At 48.4% G+C, this 17857-nt stretch overlaps 1 protein-coding gene and 1 pseudogene across 1 annotated transcript in view; one reads left to right on the top strand and one right to left on the bottom strand.

The window, feature by feature from the left end:
- The window catches only part of LOC115324168 (arylsulfatase B-like), a 99645-nt gene that overhangs the window by 50453 nt on the left and 31335 nt on the right, over positions 1 to 17857 (top strand). Inside the window, exon 5 of the mRNA XM_040217186.1 lies at positions 50 to 176. Within this exon, the coding sequence (XP_040073120.1) occupies positions 50 to 176 (127 nt within the window). The remainder of the gene's footprint in view (positions 1 to 49; positions 177 to 17857) is intronic.
- On the bottom strand, positions 5583 to 6141 carry LOC120845344 (annotated as a pseudogene).

Genomic DNA, 17857 nt, shown 5'->3' with positions numbered 1-17857 from the left:
TCTTTGTTTTCTTTATCTTGGTAAGAATATTTTCTTCTTTATTTTACAGCCCTTATTCTTGTACATGCCACACCAGGCCGTCAACGGTGGGGACTCCGAGTTTGGGTACAAAACTCCTGCGTCCGCCATGAAGCATTTCCCTTACATTCAAGACTTGAACAGGACCATGCTTGCAGGTGAATATAGGCCTAAATATAGTGCCTTTCCGTATATTTTTTAATGCCCGGGTCGAATTACTATACACTCACATCTTCCAATTCCCGAGTGTAATTTATCAATATTAACGTATAGTTGAGGGAGTCCTTGTTAAATGGTAGAAAATCCCCTTTTCTTCTCCTAACTGAGTGTCCTCTTTTTTTTTCGCTGTTCTTTCCTAAGAGTCTGTCCGTCCCGGGAAGCAACGATGCAGTCACAGCATGAAAAATAGAGTTTGCGGTTGCCGACATGAGCGGGCAGAGTCCAGTGTTTTGCTCAATTAGGTATAACTTTGTATTTACTGGACACGATATGTGTGAGGTCCCAGCCGCTTGCTTATTTTGAAAGGTACGCAATAGCTTTAAAGTATTTGCCCTGTTCACTGTGTACATCTAAGATGACTTCAAAGGAGCACATATACCCTGGCTTAAACAACATCCCAGAGGTTCCTCTTTTTAACGTGAAACATGTTTAGGCTGGGTTTTCCGATCAGGCGGAGCCACAAGAAGCGTAACCGGAAGTTAGTGGAGTTGTCACCGCTAACTCGACTAATTCTATTAACACAAGCTCTAAATAAGTCTCAGTGATGTGATTGCTGCGCCAATTGCTCCAAACTGCGCCAAGGGGCTAACTCTGCTACATCCTGCTACATTTCGCCAAAATATGGCTAATCTGCGCGAAACCGGCGCCAAAAGGCCAATTTTGGTCGCCTTTCAAAAACGAAACTAAGCTGAGAACCGTGATTGAGCATGCGTGAGCTAGGTGGCACAAGACGCCGCCCGACACAAAGTACCCTGCATCAATCGTCTATTTGGTCTTGCATGGTTTTTTCCGCCGTTCGCGTTTCGCGCTCTCGTCGTCTTGGGTCTTTTCTTTTCTTTTTTTTTTTCTTTTTTTAAATTTTTTAGCGATAGACGCGGGAATGTGCGAACGCTCCGACGTTAGTTAGTGTGCCGGGTTCCAGACATGCCGTCATGCTGTGAAACAAAACCACGTTTTTGCGCGGCGAGAGTTACTTCGTGAGCTGAAGCGCTCGCGCGACCGCAGTCGCCGTGATCGCGCGACGTCGTGTGTTGCCGTCCCCACGTCGCTGCAGATGTGGCGCTTTCTAAACTGAAACGCATCGACATTCCTGCTCTTGTTTAAATCATACGCTGCTATAAAAATCCCTCTTTAACTCAATGATTACTTGGCGAAGTTTTGATTACCTAGGTTTCTCTCGGTGGACTTTCTTTCGAGAGGGACCCCGGTAGGTGGAAAATCTGCCGCGAAAGAAAGTTGATGACGAGAAGTGAGCAAAAGCAAAGAAGGCAATGGTCTGCACGCTGAACCCGCACACTGCGCTTGTTTGTCTCGAGTTCGGTCGTTGCAGAAAGCGCTCCAAGAGCTTTTTGACCCTGATTCGCAGTCTCTTGCATCGATACGCTCAGGTTCTTTTTTTCTGCGTGTTTAGCCTGTACCTCGCCTGCCGGCCTGGCAAGAACGTGCCGCTGTACTGTTTATTGTAGTATGCTGGACAGTTACATTTTGCATACTATTGGGGAACCAGTTGGCGACGGAGCGGAGTGGCATGGTTTCGGTTTCGGTCAAACTGCCGTTGTCTCCAGTCGCGCGACGAAGCGCGTGTAACTGCGACCCTGCCGAAGTTGCCCTCACGTGCATGTGAACATGATTGCACGAGAGGCACCAGCCGGGACGCTTGCAATCCATTGTTTTACGTTTGCTTACTTTTTATAAAGATCTGCCACGTCGGGAACCAGTAAAACAATAAAAAGCTTTTTTTTTTTTTTTTAAATTGCTCGGCGACGCTTACAGCACTGTATACTTGTGGGATGTCTCAGCAGCAAAAACACAAGCAGCGAATTCCGCCCCAACACGTCACACGCATCACAACACAACACAAAGTGTCCTTCGTTTGTTTAGCACTTAAAACAACTATTTATTTTTCTAACAATATCTCCTCCAAAAGTCACTTTTTCTGCTCCGAAACACTGTTTTGGCTGCTCCAAAAGCCACATTTGCTGCTCCAAAACACTGTTTTGGCTGCTCCAAAAGGTGCTCCAAAATGGCTTAGGCCAATCACATCACTGAAGTCTGTATCTAGCTCTATCTACCTCTAACTAACACTAACTATCTCTAACTCTAACTAGCTCTAACTTTAATTCTAACACTAACTCACCACTAACGCTACTCCTATTACTTCGAATAGACTTACTGGTAAAGGTTTTGCATGACTTCCGGTTCTCTTAGATTTGGTAGTGTTAAGCGCATTATGCAAGTGATACATGGAGCAACATACTGCCGATCATAAGCTCTCAGCCACCTCCAGAACTTTTCGGATCCGTCCATCTTTTAACCGAAACAACAGGTCATGACCAGTGACTATAAGACTTTGATATGATGGTCTTTGAAGCATTTCGCCAACTTTCGTTTTGATCTATTTTCCCTTTGCCATAAAAATATGGCTTGGTTTCTTCTGACATATCGCTTCGGGACGCATTTGTAAAAATGTGTTTATTTATTGAAGTACACCAACAGCAACCTGCTTTCCTGGTGGTACCATCACAACACATACGAACAAAATTGTATGGCAAATTGCTAGGCCATTGTAGGAGGTCGGTGAAACGTTCTTAAATCACAAACGTTTACCGATACTCTGACCCCAGGTCCACAAAGTTTGGGGAATGACAAGTCGCGGCCGGTCAGGTGTCAATTTTTCCGCTAGCGGTTAAACTGAATTTGTGTCTGGGTCGCGTGACGCTCATTTTTCCGCTAAATCTAGCGGGCAAACTGCACTTAAGTATAGGTCCCGTGACATCATGTAACGTGATGTTAATTTTTCTAATAAATATAGCGAAGAAATGCTTCAAAAAACTGCTGTCGCAGCTCACGTGGTGCAGAAGGCCTGGGTGTTCTCGTTGACAGGTCGCAAACCATGATGGTGCCTTCTGGAAAGCTTACATCGCGCCTTAGTAGTGACGTCGATGAATTTCGAAGACCATGCATGCTATTCTTGCTATGAGGTCTGTAGACGGGCCAAACATTTTCTAAGTTTACAGTAGAAGTTCGATTGGTGACGTTGTCAATGCGGCTGAGGACGTCACTGGGGACGTTGTCGACTTCTTTGACGTGACGAATCTCAGTTGTGATTTAGGCCAGGAAGGCTAGCTGGCCAATTTTACCTTGTGTGTGATGAGACCTGGAATTTCATATGGTGTAAGTTAGAGGCTTTTGTTCAGTCCATAGGGTAAATGGCCGTCTCTCTAAGAAATGCCGAAACTGTCGCACAGCCAAGTAGGCAGCCAATAGCTCACATCCGAAAGCGCTGTCGCGTGTTTGCGGTTGCTCGCGCTTCTTGAAAAAAGAAAGCAATCGGCCGCCACTCTCTGTCGACCTATTGTTGTAGCACCGCTCCTACGGCTGTGCGAGATGCGTCAGTCATCAGCGATGTTGAGGCATCATGCTTAGGATGTACTAGCATTGCTGCTTCTGCAAGTGAGTTCTTCACCTCGCCGAAAGCGCGTTCTGCATCTTCGTTCCAAGGAAGGGACGACGTTTGTCGTTCCTGTCTTGTTAGGAGCATCTCGAGATGCTCGAGCAGTTCTGCGAAGTTCACAACGAAGCTTGGGTAACAAATTACCAAACCGGGAAACTGTCGAAGCTTGGTGTTTGAGGTCGCTCTCGGAAAATCTTTGATGGCTAGTAGCTTCGAACGCAATAGACAAATGCACGAGACGTCGAGACGATGACCAAGGAAGTCCAATTTCGGACCCCCGAACACGTTTTTCGCGCCTTTAATGACAGTGCCGTGGCAGCGTAGTCGTTCGAAGAGGAGGTCTAAGCGGGTCGTGTGATCTCCATGTGCTTTGCTGGATATGAGCAAATCGTCTACGTATGCGAAGACGTAAGGTAACCCTGGCATTAAAGCGTCCATGAACCGTTGGAATGACTCAGCCGTGTTTTTGGGGACGAAGGTCATGTGGAGAAATTAAAAAGTCCAAACGGTGTTGTGATCGCTGTTTTCGGGATGTCTTCGGCCGCGCAAATTTGGTGGTAGACCGGTGTCAGATCAATCTTTGAGAAGATCTTCGCGCCTTGAAGGCTCACCGTGATTTACTGGATGTTGGGCACAGTGTATTTGTCCGGTACCGTTTTTTTATGAAGGGCAATATACTCGCAACATGGCCTCCAGTTTCCACTTTTCTTCGACACCATGTGCAACAGAGACGCCCAGCTGCTAGGCGAGGGTAGGACGATGCCAAGCTCTATAGTCAGTTACAGGTTAAGAAAAGTTTTCGAGGGAAAGACGACTCGAGAGCAGGAAGCAGACGGAACGCTAAAGAGAGTCGTGGTGTTTCCTCCTCTCCTCTCCAGCATTTAGTGAGCTTCCTCCTCCCCAGCCCTCCTTTCCCTTGGAAACGTTTCTTAATGTGTAACTGACCATGGGAACGCGACAGAACAGCACACGACAAAACAGCACGCGACAAAACAGCACGGTCAAAACAGCACGCGTCAAAACAGCACAGCGTCAAAACAGCACGGCGACAAGACAGCACGCGTCAAAATAGCACGCGACAAAACAGCACAGCGTCAAAACGGCACAGCGACAGAAGAGCACGTGCCAAAACAGCACGGCGTCAAAACAGCACGACGTCAAAATAGCACACATGTAAAAAGGCTGTAATAGGTAGCATATCATGAAAACAAAACAGAATGCAAAGAAAAAGGGTTGGACACTGCATGGCATTATTTAACAGCTAGTGGAGAAACAATAAAAAAAAATGTACGCTGGCGGCGACGGGATCGCACTCAAGTCAGTGTCCCGAGTGCTGTTGCTGTGCGATTGCTAAAAACAAATGAAGTTAGCAGTAGTTACTACTACTTAACTACGCTAATCTCTGAAGAGATTTCGTAGTTAGAGGGGATACCTTCGGCGTCGATGTTGGCTGCGTTGTCTGGTCTTTTTTGAAGTATCAGGGAAGAGGAAGAGTTATTGGGAAAAAGATATCCGTAAGTTCAAGTTATGAACTGCCTAGTTTAAGGTTGTCCGGTGAGGTTCCGTAGTACTTGTCGTTTCGTAATTATCACCTAAGCCTAAAAAGTCCCCCCCCCCCTCCAAAAAAAAAAAAAACAGGAGATGCGTTGATTACAGATGCATTTTTATTTATTTATTTATGAATACTGTTCACCCCAAGTACGGGGCTTTAACAGGTGTGGGGTATAGAAGAGCACTGAAACATACAACATCAGGACTACAATACAGTACACATTCAGCGACATTCACTTAAAATAAAAGGGCTGAAATAGCACAAACATTCAATATATTATATAGCAATGGACAAAATGAATTCTCAGCACTCGAAATCTACTACTTAGCAAAATATTTAACTACTATTTATCATTCCAAATCAGTCATATTCAAAAGGGCGCTCTCAAAATCATCTAAACAGTCCAATGACAATATATTTTGTGGGAGATCATTCCAGTTTTTTACAGTTGTAGGGACAAAAGAAAACCTATAAGCGTCAATTTTACATTTGGGCACTCCAAACTGATTAGTGCTAACGTATCTGAGTTCTCTCGATGCGCGATGTGTTAATCTAGAATCCGGTTTAATGTTATACAGGTGATGAGAAAACATAAAGAAAAACTTTAGTCGCGCAATTTTTCGACGGACGGAGAGTAAGGGGAGATTGAGGCTGTTCAGCATATCTGTGACAGAATCAAGTCGCTTGTATTTGGATAGAATAAATCGCGCCGCCTTCCTCTGAACTTTTTCGAGTTCACCAATTTGATTTTTTCTATAGGGGTCCCATACCGATGCAGCGTACTCTAAGGTAGGCCGAATATACGTTGTGTAGGCCATTAACTTCACTTTAGGCGGAGCACTAACCAGATTCCGTCTTAAAGACGAAAGCTTTTTCATTGCTTTGTGACATATTTCATTTATGTGTTTACTCCAACTTAAGTCTTTAGAAATCGTCACACCCGAGTATTTAAAACTATCAACTTCAACCAAAGGACTTCCATCAAGCTCGTAAGTAAAAGAAAGGACATTCTTAGTTTTGTTAGTTATTCGTGCAAACACAGTTTTTGTGTATTAATTTTCATCTTCCATTTTGAGCACCAGTCCTGAATAGACCCGACAGATGCACTTAATCTGCGCTGGTCGTCTTCCTCCACGATTTTTGAATATACAAGACAATCATCCGCAAATAGCCGCACAGTAACCCCTTTATTTATTTCCGCCGCGATATCAAATTTAAAATAATACTGGCCCGAGTACTGACCCCTGGGGGACGCCCGAGGGTACTTCAGATACAATTGAACGGTCACCGTTAACCTCTACATACTGCACCCGATTAGATAAATACGCCCTGATCCAGAATATCACGTTCTGATTTACACCATGCAAAGAAAGTTTATGAAGTAGTTCAGTGTGTGGTACTCTATTAAACGCCTTAGAAAGATCAAGGCATATCGCATCAATCTGTTCTCTCTCATTAGAAGAAGCTGAAAAATCGTCAAATGTTCCTATGAGTTGCGTGACCGTCGATAGTTTCTGATAAAACCGGTAAGATAAGGTGACTTTAATGGGGAGCGTATTCAAGGTGAACCATGGACATCGATTCTGCGGGGCTCATTCGCCGTGAATAAAATCTCCTGGAAACACGTGGCTGGAGCTTGCAGGCGAGAAGTTGTACATTTTGAGTTAATCTCACAGATTATTGCCGACGAAGGCCTTGATCGAGTGGAAACCGGTGAAGCAGTAACATGCTGCAGCCTCAATGCTGTGGCCTTACACTGCAGCATGGGCTGAACACTCCGTTGCCGCACACGCTTTCTGTTTTTTCTTTTAACAACTAACGGCAACACATTGCCGTGCGATTGAATTATTTATTGTAGAGGATAGCACCAGCAAACGTGCGCGTCAAAATGAGCAAAACTGCTCGAAACAATTGCGGTGGCTTAGCTCGGCTATGCCAGGATATACGAAGCGTGAGCTTAAGCGCATAAAATGAGAGGCGCTATCAAGCGGCTCCGGTGCAGCGTCAGACTTGGCTACTGCGCAACGGAGGCGCACAGCTGGGCACGCGGCGGCGCCAGTGCTTCTGCCGCGGCTATGACGTCACTCCACTGGAATGCGCAGACCGGCGAGGGGGGCGCGGCGGCGGCGGAGCGCGCGGCGGCGGCGGCTCCGGCGCACCAGCTGTGCGCCGTGTGCCGTCACTGCTGCTCGCGCATGCGCAGCACGGAGCACAGCTCATTATGCGAGCCACGCGAAACTGCTTAACCTCGGCCAGTGTAGCTCACGCTACAAAATAGCCAGAATACGCACCAGCGGGGGCTTCGGTACTGCCCAGGGAACGGTCATGATCAAGTATACTCCCCACTCCGAACTTGCTTCCAGAAGAACCGATTCCAAAAAAAATTGGCCGTCAACGAGTTGGCTTTCGACGAATTGGCCAAGAACCTCAATTCCTTTACAGTGCCTTATTTGAGACGTGCATTTTTGAACTTCAAAAGCTATATTTAGGGTTCAGCGTCTTCGGGTTAAACCGAATATAACCGGTAAAAGTACGCCGAATTCATTTTTCCAAATTCGGTCTTAACTGAAAAAGTTCAGTATTTTCGAGGGCGTTTGGAGTGGTGTGTGTGTGTGTGTGGGGAGGGGGTGGGGGGGGGGGGAGGTTGTGACTCATTACTAGGGTGTCGTGTTTTTGGATGAATTCGAAAAACACCCGCCGGTAAAAGTCTCGTCTATTCGGATTTATCTGATAAACTCTAAATTTCGATGTGCTGAAACCCCTCCCCCCCCCCCCACACACACACACAGAAATATATTTTACAATTAATGGTTTAATTAGCGCGTAGAGTAAATGGTCCTGGAAAAATGCCACCTCACAGATCTTTCAAATTTCGGTCAGGGCAACAGGTCGATGTACTATCGGGTCAAGACAAAAGTCACTGTTTATGTTTCCGGTTTGGGTGATACTATTTGTGCGTGAGAGGAAGGAGAGGTTGTTTTTTTGTAACCGTGAAAGCTATGGACCATAGAAATTACATTAAGTGGGGAAGAGGACAGTTGAAACTTCTATATTTTATCCTTTTCCACTCTACCTCTTGCCTCCGCGCGGTAGGTTGATGGAATGGCATGGAATGAATACAAGCTTCCCAGCGACCACCTCCAGTAGGTTATTGATTTTAAGGTATCGACATTTACCGAAATAACACTTGTATGCCACTTCTGTTGTAGGACAAATTAGTATTGCCAGTATACACCAACGCCAAATCCAACTGAAGAAAATATTAATTGCTACAATCGTGCTTTTTTTTTTTGTTTAGCATACGTTTACATTTGGATATTATTTGTTTTTATTTTTAATAAGAAGCACTGCGGAATTGAGCTCCTAATTTCGGAAAATTCGGAATCAAACAAAAATAAACTCCGATAAACTCCGAATTTTCGGCAAAAAATAAACTCAGAAAAACACCCTCCGAACTTGACGAAAACTAAACTCCGAAAACACGGAACCCTACTCATTACTGACCATATGACCACTTCCTGTCGCAGTTTTCAGCTTGTCTGCGAGATCGGTTCAACTTTAAACAAAAGCTCCGGGGGCGTAAGGGTCTTCAGGACGAAATCTGAGTTCTTCACCTGATAGGGATTTGTGCCGAATTCTTTGTTAAAAAAGAGAGTTTAATCGTTGAATCAAACAACGGAAATCAAGAGGGTCCGTAAATGCCCCGCATTGTTTAACACCCCTAGCTTCCGTCTACTAGAGGAGGGCATAAATGCGAGTGTTTTATTGTCATTTCTGCCGTCGGCGCAAATTCATCCCTCTCGCAGTCGTGAAAATGGGGGAAAACGCACCGAGTACAATGCTCGCTAATTTCTCTATTTTGATATTTGCCTCTCCGACCGAAGTTGTACTGAAGATCATGCTCTTCCTGTGTACAAATACAAGTACACCACGGTAATGTCAGATCACGATAAGGCCCCAGTGCGTCTTGCAGAACAGGTCGCGTTGGCTGCCAAGAACGGCAAAAAATAAGAAGACCAGTACCTGGTACTCCATATACATTTTACACAAACGCTTTTAATGGTTTCATTTTCTTTAGTATACTGGTTTCGTCAATAAACCTAATATAACTGAGAAGTTTATGAGTCTACAAATATTCACCGCTATAAACCGAAAACTTTCGTTTGGAATGAAAACCGGAAAAAAGTGCGCGGAATTTCAAATAATACAAACCGAAAACGCCGAACCCTAGCTATATTGTCAATGTCATGTTTTGACGCTGTGTTGTTTTGTCGCTGTGCTGTTTTGACGTCGTGCTGTTTTGACGCCGTGCTGTTTTGGCACGTTCTCTTCTGTCGCTGTGCCGTTTTGACGCTGTGCTGTTTTGTCGCGTGCTATTTTGACGCGTGCTATTTTGACGCGTGCTGTTTTGTCGCCGTGCTGTTTTGACGCTGTGCTGTTTTGACGCGTGCTGTTTTGACCGTGCTGTTTTGTCGCGTGCTGTTATGTCGTGTGCTGTTCTGTCCTCAAACTCTTGGCGAGCATTGAAGAGTTTCTCTGGGGCAAGATGGCGGGGCCGACAGTAAAGAGGTGGTCTTGACGTTAGGATATGGTGGTGTAAGTTGTGCGAGACTGGTTTTGTTCCATCAGGTGAGAAAGTAAGGCTCGGAAAATTACTCAGCGAGGTCTTGAACGTTTTTCCGTGATCGCGCAGGCAGAGGTGTAGACTGAATCGCCGTCCTTGGTAGACCATGGATGGAAAGTTGCGTGGTAGGAAGAGGAAGAAAGGGTAGGAAGAAAGACAAAGAAGTTAACCTGGGGTATTTTGTCCCGGTTTGCTACTTTGTTTGGGGGGAGGGGGATGAGGGGATTAAAGGAGGAAAAAAAGAATAGAAAGATAAAATAAAATTTAAAAAAACATCGTAAGAGCTACAAAGTTTGAACACTGTAACACTGCGCTACTCACTAACAATGAATGTCATCTTCTATAAGCAAAAGTCCAGGCGTGTTGTTTTTTAAGAATCTAACAAGTGTTTTTGTAGCCTTGAATTCTTTGTGTGGGTTGTCCCAACTAACAAGCAGCTTGTCACGGAGAAAGGTCGGTTGTATCGGCATGCTAGCGTGCTTTTGAGTTGTGTCCTTTCTGCGCCGTAGATGACACAATCACAGAAGATGTGATGAATTGTTTCAATGAAGACACAACTTGGGCACTTAGGTGTTGTGACCTAAGTGGTAGAGTCTATCAGTCGCCTGCTTCTAACAGCCAGGAGGAGCTTGTAGTGGTTGAGAAAGTCCGCGCCGAGAATTCCTTGACTTACAGCGGCCACTAGGGAAATCCACCAGAATACCCCGTGGAAGCCGAGGTTAGGGGTGATTGCCCGTTTTCGGTAGACAGGGATGGCGCTGTTGGGTAGCGGGCGCAGAAAATAGATCGGTGTTAAAGGACGGTCGGTACGCGTTGCTGGAACTGCGCTGATCTCGGCTCCAGTGTCGACAAGGTAACGGTTCTTGGTGACTTGGTCACTCACGTAGAACAGGCGACTTTCGTCGAGGCCCTCACCACTCGTGGTCTCTATACGTCGGGCGGCCTGTTTCCCTGCCATAAACAGGGGTGGAGGCAATGACGGGCGTTGGCTCCGAAGTGGCGGTGGTAGTAGCAGGCTCTTGAAGGTCTCGGTGACCACGTGTTCTTGCCGCGTGTCTGACGAGACGCCGGACGTTTGCGACGTGACTGATGAGGGGGGGGGGGGGGCAGGGGGCAAGGCATTGTGTAGCTGCACTCTCGGGAAAAAGGTGTCTATTCTTACACCCCTTGAGCCATATTGTCACGAATGACAAGTTACGAGGCGGCGAATGACTGAGTAAACTGAACGTTTAATGGGGCGACCTTGTGCCAAGAAATAAAATGAAAAAGAAAGATAACAACAAAGCGTCGCGGACGTCGAAGGCGGCGAAGCAGCAGAATCGAACGCTGAGGCGAAACCGAGTCCGGCTGCCCACGCGGAGCCCCTTTTGTACACGCGTGGGCTTCTGGAACAATCGGCGTGGAAGGTTCGGCATGCACAACATTCTAACCTCGAATCAGCAACACGGTTCTCGAATTCACCAGAACATTACATCAGAGTCAACAAAAATGCGTACCCGCGGCCAGGAATCGAACCCTGGCTTTCGGCGTGGAAGGCACGCGCGATAACCGTTAGGCCACGAGCGCGTTCGATGCAACAAAAAGCGAAAACACAAGTACACAACAAAAGGATAGCAGAGTCGCGAGCCACAGCTAGTTCACATTTTACTCTTTGACGAGAGTTCGAAGAGAGTTCAAAGTTCTATCGTTCCTAATACGGCTTGAGCCGGACGACGTGCACCACCTCATGTTGTGGCTGGCGTCTTGAAGATGGGCGCGTTCCGTCGGGCAGAACTTAGTAGTTCAGATCGGCGAGGCGTCAGATGATCTGTCTTAAATAGCGTTTGAGAAGCTTCTCGCAGTGACCGCGGCGCCGTTAGTGGCGTCCAAACCCATACCCGGTATCCCAATTGAAAGCGGACGTCCCGGCGACGAAGTTTATACCTACGTGCGTCGACTCGCTGCTGATCTTGAAACTTGATTCTTGCCAGTTGACGAGCTTCCTTCGCGCGCTGGGAGATCAGCGGAGCGTCCTCGTTGCCATCAACGGTTGGCACGTGAGGCAGCACGGCGTCCAGCATCGTGGTAACCGTCCGGCCGTATACCAGTTGGAACGGCGTCATTCCTGTGGTTTCTTCTACCGCTATCTTGTACGCAAATGTAACGTACGGCAACACCTCGTCCCACGTCTTGTGCTCTACGTCGACGTACATGGAGACCATGTCGGCGATGGTCTTGTTCAGCCCCCCTTTTAGCCCGTTTGTGTGTGGGTGATAAGAGGTGGTTCGTCGATGGCTGATGTGACTGAGCCGAAGTACCTCTTGAGTCAGCTGTGCCAGGAAAGATGACCCTCTATCTGTGATCAGCACTTCAGGTGCGTCGTGTCGAAGGAGAATGGATTCGACAAAAAACTTGGCGACTTCCACCGCTGTTCCCGATGGAAGGGCTTTTATCTCGGCATATCGTGTAAGATAATTGGTCGCGACGATAATCCACCGGTTTACTTGCGTCGATTTTGGGAACGGCCCAAGCAAATCCATTCTGACCTGCTGGAAGGGCGTAGTCAGGGCAGATATCGGATGCAGGAGTCCTGCTGGCTTTGTCGGAGGCTTCTTACGTCGTTGGCACTCATGGCACGACCCTGTGTAAAGATGAACGGTTTTCGGAAGTCTCGGCCAGTAGTACTTGTCACGAATCCGGGCGAGCGTCTTGCTGTAGCCAAGGTGTCCAGCCGTCGGGTCGTCGTGGCATGCTTGAAAAATTTCTTCTCGCAGGCTGGCAGGCACAACCAGCAGCGTGGCAGGGTTGCTGGTTCCGAAGTTCTTCTTGAAGTGCACGCCTCGCCGCAGAACGAAGCTTCACAAGTCTCGGGCCAAGACTCGCGGAACGGAACTTCTTTGACCTTCGAGGTGGTCGATCACGGCGCGAAGTTCCGGGTCGTCTCGTTGAAGTGCTCCCATGTCGGTATCTGTAACTGCTCCGAGGAAACGGGCGTCATCGTCGTCGTCAGTGTTGTCGGGAGGAGATTCGACTGGGGCCCTATACAAGCTGTCGGCGTCATTATGCTTGCGGCCAGACTTGTGCACAATGGTTACGTCGAATTCTTGCAGAAGAAGACTCCAACGAGAGAGGCGTCCTGACGGGTCCTCGAGGTTTGCGAGCCTACAGAGGGCGTGGTGGTCCGTGACAACGCGGAACGGGAGCCCGTACAGGTACGGTCGGAACTTGGTTAATGCCCAGATGACAGCGAGGCATTCCTTGCCGGTCGTTGGGTATTTTTTCTCTGCAGTGGACAGTGCCCGGCTTCCGTAAGCGATCACCCTCTCTGTCCGTCCTGTCTTTGGACGAGTACCGCGCCGAGTCCGGCGTTGCTGGCGTCCGTGTGAACTTCCGTTTCCGCTGATGTATCGAAGTGTCCGAGAATAGGGTGGCGACTGGAGTCTTTCCCTCAGTTCGTTGAACGCTTGTTCTTGCTCCTCCCCCCACTGGAAGTTCACTTCGTCCTTCGTCAGATGCGTGAGCGGTGCAGAAATCTTGGCGAAATCGCGAACGAAACGTCTGTGGTAAGCGCATAGTCCAAGAAATCTTCTTACGGCTTTCTTGTCTGATGGCTTGGGAAATTCGGCAGCAGCGGATGTCTTTGCACGATTAGGGCTTGCACCCTGAGCGCTCACGACATGACCCAGGAATTTAAGCTCGCCGTGAGCGAACCGGCATTTTGGCGGCTTTAGTGTCAGTCTAGCATTCTGGATAGCCTGTAGCACGGCTCGCAAACGTCTCAGGTTCTCGTCAAAGTCGCTTGCGAATACTACGACGTCGGCGAGATAGACGAGGCAGCTTTGTCGTTTCAAGCCGGAAAGAACGGTGTCCATTACGCTCTGGAACGTCGCCGGTGTTGTGCAAAGTCCGAACGGCATCACTTTAAATTCGTACAGTCCTTCCGGCGTGACGAAAGCAGTCTTCTCACGATCCTGTTCGTCGACCTTGATCTGCCAGTACCCACTCTTCAGGTTCATCGACGAAAAGTACCGGACATGGCGCAGCCGGTCAAGACTGCCGTCGATGCGTGGCAGCGGGTAGACGTCCTTTTTCGTTACTGCGTTTAGTCGACGATAGTTCACGCAGACCCGAAGGGTCCCGTCTTTCTTTTTTACCAGGACTTCCGGTGAAGCCCGCGGACTCTTTTAGTGCTGGACGGTGTCGTCGTCGAGCATTTCTTGGACCTGCTTTTGGATGACTTCTCTCTCTTTCACAGATACACGATGCGGCGACCGATGAACAGGAAGCGCGTCGTCTTCAGTAACAATTCTGGGTTTCGGAACGGTCGTTTGGCGCACCTTTGACGACGTGGAGAAGCACTCATTGGACTCGGCTAGAAGGTCACTGAGTTGTCGTCATTGTCGCCTTTGAACTGCAAAGACGGCGTTGTCTTGGGTCGCAACAAAGAGAGGCCTTCTAATATTCCGGCAATTGCGGCTGAGTCCGGGAGTTCTTCGGCGTAACCCACGGTGGTGCGTTTCGTAAGGTGCCGAGCCTCTTGTCGGACGTTTGTTACGGGTGCAACAGTGTGTCCGTTTTGGAGCTCCGCGATGCCTCTTGTGACGCCGATCCCTCTTTCTAGAAGCAATTGGAGGCTTCCCTCGAGCAGAACGTCGCCGCAGAAATCCCCATCGATCCCGACGGGTATGAAAACACTCGACCGCGGCGGTAAGTTCACGTGGTTTGCGAGGAATCGTACTCCGGATGACGTCGCTCTGGGTTCTTCATGCAGTGGAGCAGGTTGTTCGTAGCGTCAGCCGCTTTGCTCTGAGGTCGATGACGGCGCCATACTCGCAGAGAAAGTCCATTACGAGGATAAGGTCCTTCGCACAGTCTTGCAGAACGACGAACTTGACAGGGCACGTCTCACCGTGGATCTCGACGCGAGCAGTGCAGATCCCGACTGGTGTGATGAGATGTCCGCCGGTGGTTCGTATCTGCGGTCCGTCCCACGACGTCATAACTTTCCGAAGGTGACGAGAGAGTCTCCCACTCAAAACGGAATAGTCTGCTCCGGTGTCGACGAGCACCGTCACGTCGTGGCCGTCGATGGTAACGTTGAGGTTATTCGACACAGTTGCAGAAACGTCGCTTCGGGGCGTTGCGGCGTTAGATTGGGAGAGCCCTGACAATCTTGGAGGATCTTGGCGTCGTTCGTCTTCGGCAACACCATCTCCCGGCATTGCCGCGCCTAGTTTTTGTTATAACTTCGCCCCGGTGGTCGTCGACCGAGATCCAGACAACACACACCCGGCTTCGATCCCACCCGCGTCCCAACCGTCACGGGGCGTTTATTTGTAAGACAAAAAAGAAAAAGACCAAAACACGCGACGCCCTCCTAGTGGAGGTAAATCAGTTACTACATTTCCCCACACTAATCCAAAACACACGTTACATAGTACAACAGCCACACTTCAACTTGGTCTGCCAACCAGGTAATAAGTAAGCCTGTCGGGTTGCCTACTTATTCGCGCGCTGTGCCTTACAGAAGGAGCGGGCACACCAGGTTCGTCATCGAAGTGGTTTTCAGGCTCCGAGTCCGAGTCATCTGAATCCGTGGATGCTGCCGGCTCACTGCGGTCCACTGGCGAGCTCCGTTCTGTATCAATTCCATTTTGGGATCTTGGCCTCAGGTGATCACAGTGTACAAAACGAATCATATTAAAGACTCGCACCAAGTATGTAAGAGCACTAATTTTCTTCGTCACCTTTCCTCTTGCACATCCCGTTTCCTCTCCTCTCATGTTTCGCACCCACACATTGTCTCTGACATTGAACTCCCTCGGCCCTGCCTGTTGGGTGTCAACGGTCTTCTTGGCTTCATTTTGCTTTTCTAGCCGAAAAGAAGCAGAACCGGGTTTCAACAAGGCAAGACGTGTCCGTGACAAGCGCCCAACAAAGAGCTCTGCCGGCGTCTTCCCAGTTACTACGTGGGGAGTTGTTCTGTACTGGAACAAAAAGTTTGACAGCTTCAGCTGCATGCTCCTCGTTCCACCCCGCTCCCTGTCCTCCAGCACCTGTTTCAGAAGGGACCTCTTCGCCGTCTGAACTGCGCGCTCGACAAGTCCATTGGATGCCGGCTGGTAAGGAGGAGTTGTCGTGTGCAAGATTCCATTTTCACGCATGAAGGATCTGAACTCTTCAGACACCAGCTGTGGTCCATTATCTGTGACCACTTCTTCTGGCAACCCGAATTGCGAGAATATCATCTGCAGCTTTTCGATGGTGTACCAAGAGGTCGTAGACGACATTAGAATGGCTTCCAGCCATTTTGAGTGGTCATCAACTAGGATCAGTTTGTTCGATTGATCTTCCTGTGGGAAATCTAAGTGCACGCGTTTGAAGATCCTAGTAGCCAACGGCCAATGTTGAACCGGAGCACGGGGGGAGTTGTTCAGCGTTGCTTGACGGACGTCGCACGTTCGCACCAGATTCTCAATGGCAGCGTCTAATCCGTTCCACCAGACATGCTGTCTCGCCAGCATCTTCATTTTACATGCTCCTGGGTGCCCTTCGTGTAGAAGATGATTGATGACGTCATGCAATGCTTTTGGGATGACCACTCTCGTGCCCCATACCAAGCACTCCTGGTCGGACAACGCTTCTCTTTGCTGGAAGAAGGGAATTAAGTCCGGATCGTCTACTTTCTTAGACCATCCTCGTTTCGTGAGTTCGATGACCCGAGGTAGTAGGGGATCCTTTTTAGTCTCTTTCTGCACTGCCCAGCTTGTGACCGGAACATGATCGAGCGGTGAAAAGTAGTTAACCTGGTCACAGTCTTCTGTTTTCGCGGGAAGGGGGAGCCTTGAAAGGTCGTCGGCGCGACTAATGCTGGTACCCTTCGCGAAAACGATCACAAACTCGTACTCAGCTAACAGAAGTCGCCATCTCTGAATTCGTGCAGCTGCCATGCCGGTTGACTTCTGCCCTTGCTTCAATAGTGTGGTGAGAAGGTAGTGGTCAGTGACTAATGTGAATCTTCTACCGAAAAGGTACTTATGAAACTTCTTGACAGCGAATACGATGGCAAGCGCTTCTTTTTCTACTTGAGAGTAGTTTTGTTCGGCCGTCGTCAATGTTCTTGAAGCGTATTCAACCGGTCTGTAAACTCCCTTGCTCACTTCATGAGCCAAAACTGAAACCTACACCATAATTAGAAGCATCACAGGTCAACCTAACAGGCTTACTTGGACAGTACAAGGTCAAGACATCAGCACTACATAGCGCTTTAGCTTTCCTCGCACACTCATTACATTCTTTTGACCACAACCATTCAGCCCCTTTTTCTAGCAAGTCGTACAGAAGCCGCAGCAATGCTGCCAAGTCTGGCAGAAACTTGGCGTAGAAGTTTAACATCCTCAGAAAACTGCGGAGCTCACGTACATTTGTAGGAGGCGGAGCGCTTTTGATTGCTTCCACCTTGTCGGGGCAAGGCCGGAGCCCGTGTTTGTCAAGCATATACCCAAGGTACTTCACTTCGCCCACAAAAAACTTGCTCTCTTCCAGGTTTAAGCTAACACAATGCTTGGCAAGTCGTTCTAACACGCGTTTCACATTGTCGAAACATTCATCATGGCTCCTGCCTCCAATCAACATATAGTCAATGTAACATGCAAGCTTCGGCAACCCAAGCAATATCTTATCCATGGTAGCCTGAAAAATAGCTGGAGCGCTCGACACGCCATACGGCAACCGCAAAAACTCGAAAAGGCCGAGGTCAGTGTTTACTGTCAGCGCTTTCCTTGCGTTGCTATCAAGTTTCAGTTGCAAATACGCAGCCCGCAGGTCAAGAACCGTGAACACGCGGCATTCCGTGAACGTTGCGGACAACTCGTCCACCATTGGCAAGGGGTAGAGTTCCGTGCGCAAGTTCAGATTTACTGAGCCACTGTATTCGCCACAGATACGAATCTTTCCTCCGGGCTTCGGTACAATGACTAGCAGAGTTGCCCAGTCACTCGTCTTCACAGGA

This window comes from Ixodes scapularis, unplaced genomic scaffold, assembly GCF_016920785.2.
Source record: "Ixodes scapularis isolate PalLabHiFi unplaced genomic scaffold, ASM1692078v2 PGA_scaffold3__209_contigs__length_174095766, whole genome shotgun sequence".
NCBI classification, from domain to species: Eukaryota; Metazoa; Arthropoda; class Arachnida; order Ixodida; family Ixodidae; genus Ixodes; species Ixodes scapularis.
Note: the sequence above shows the minus strand (reverse complement) of the source record. Positions and strands in the feature narration are given on the sequence as shown.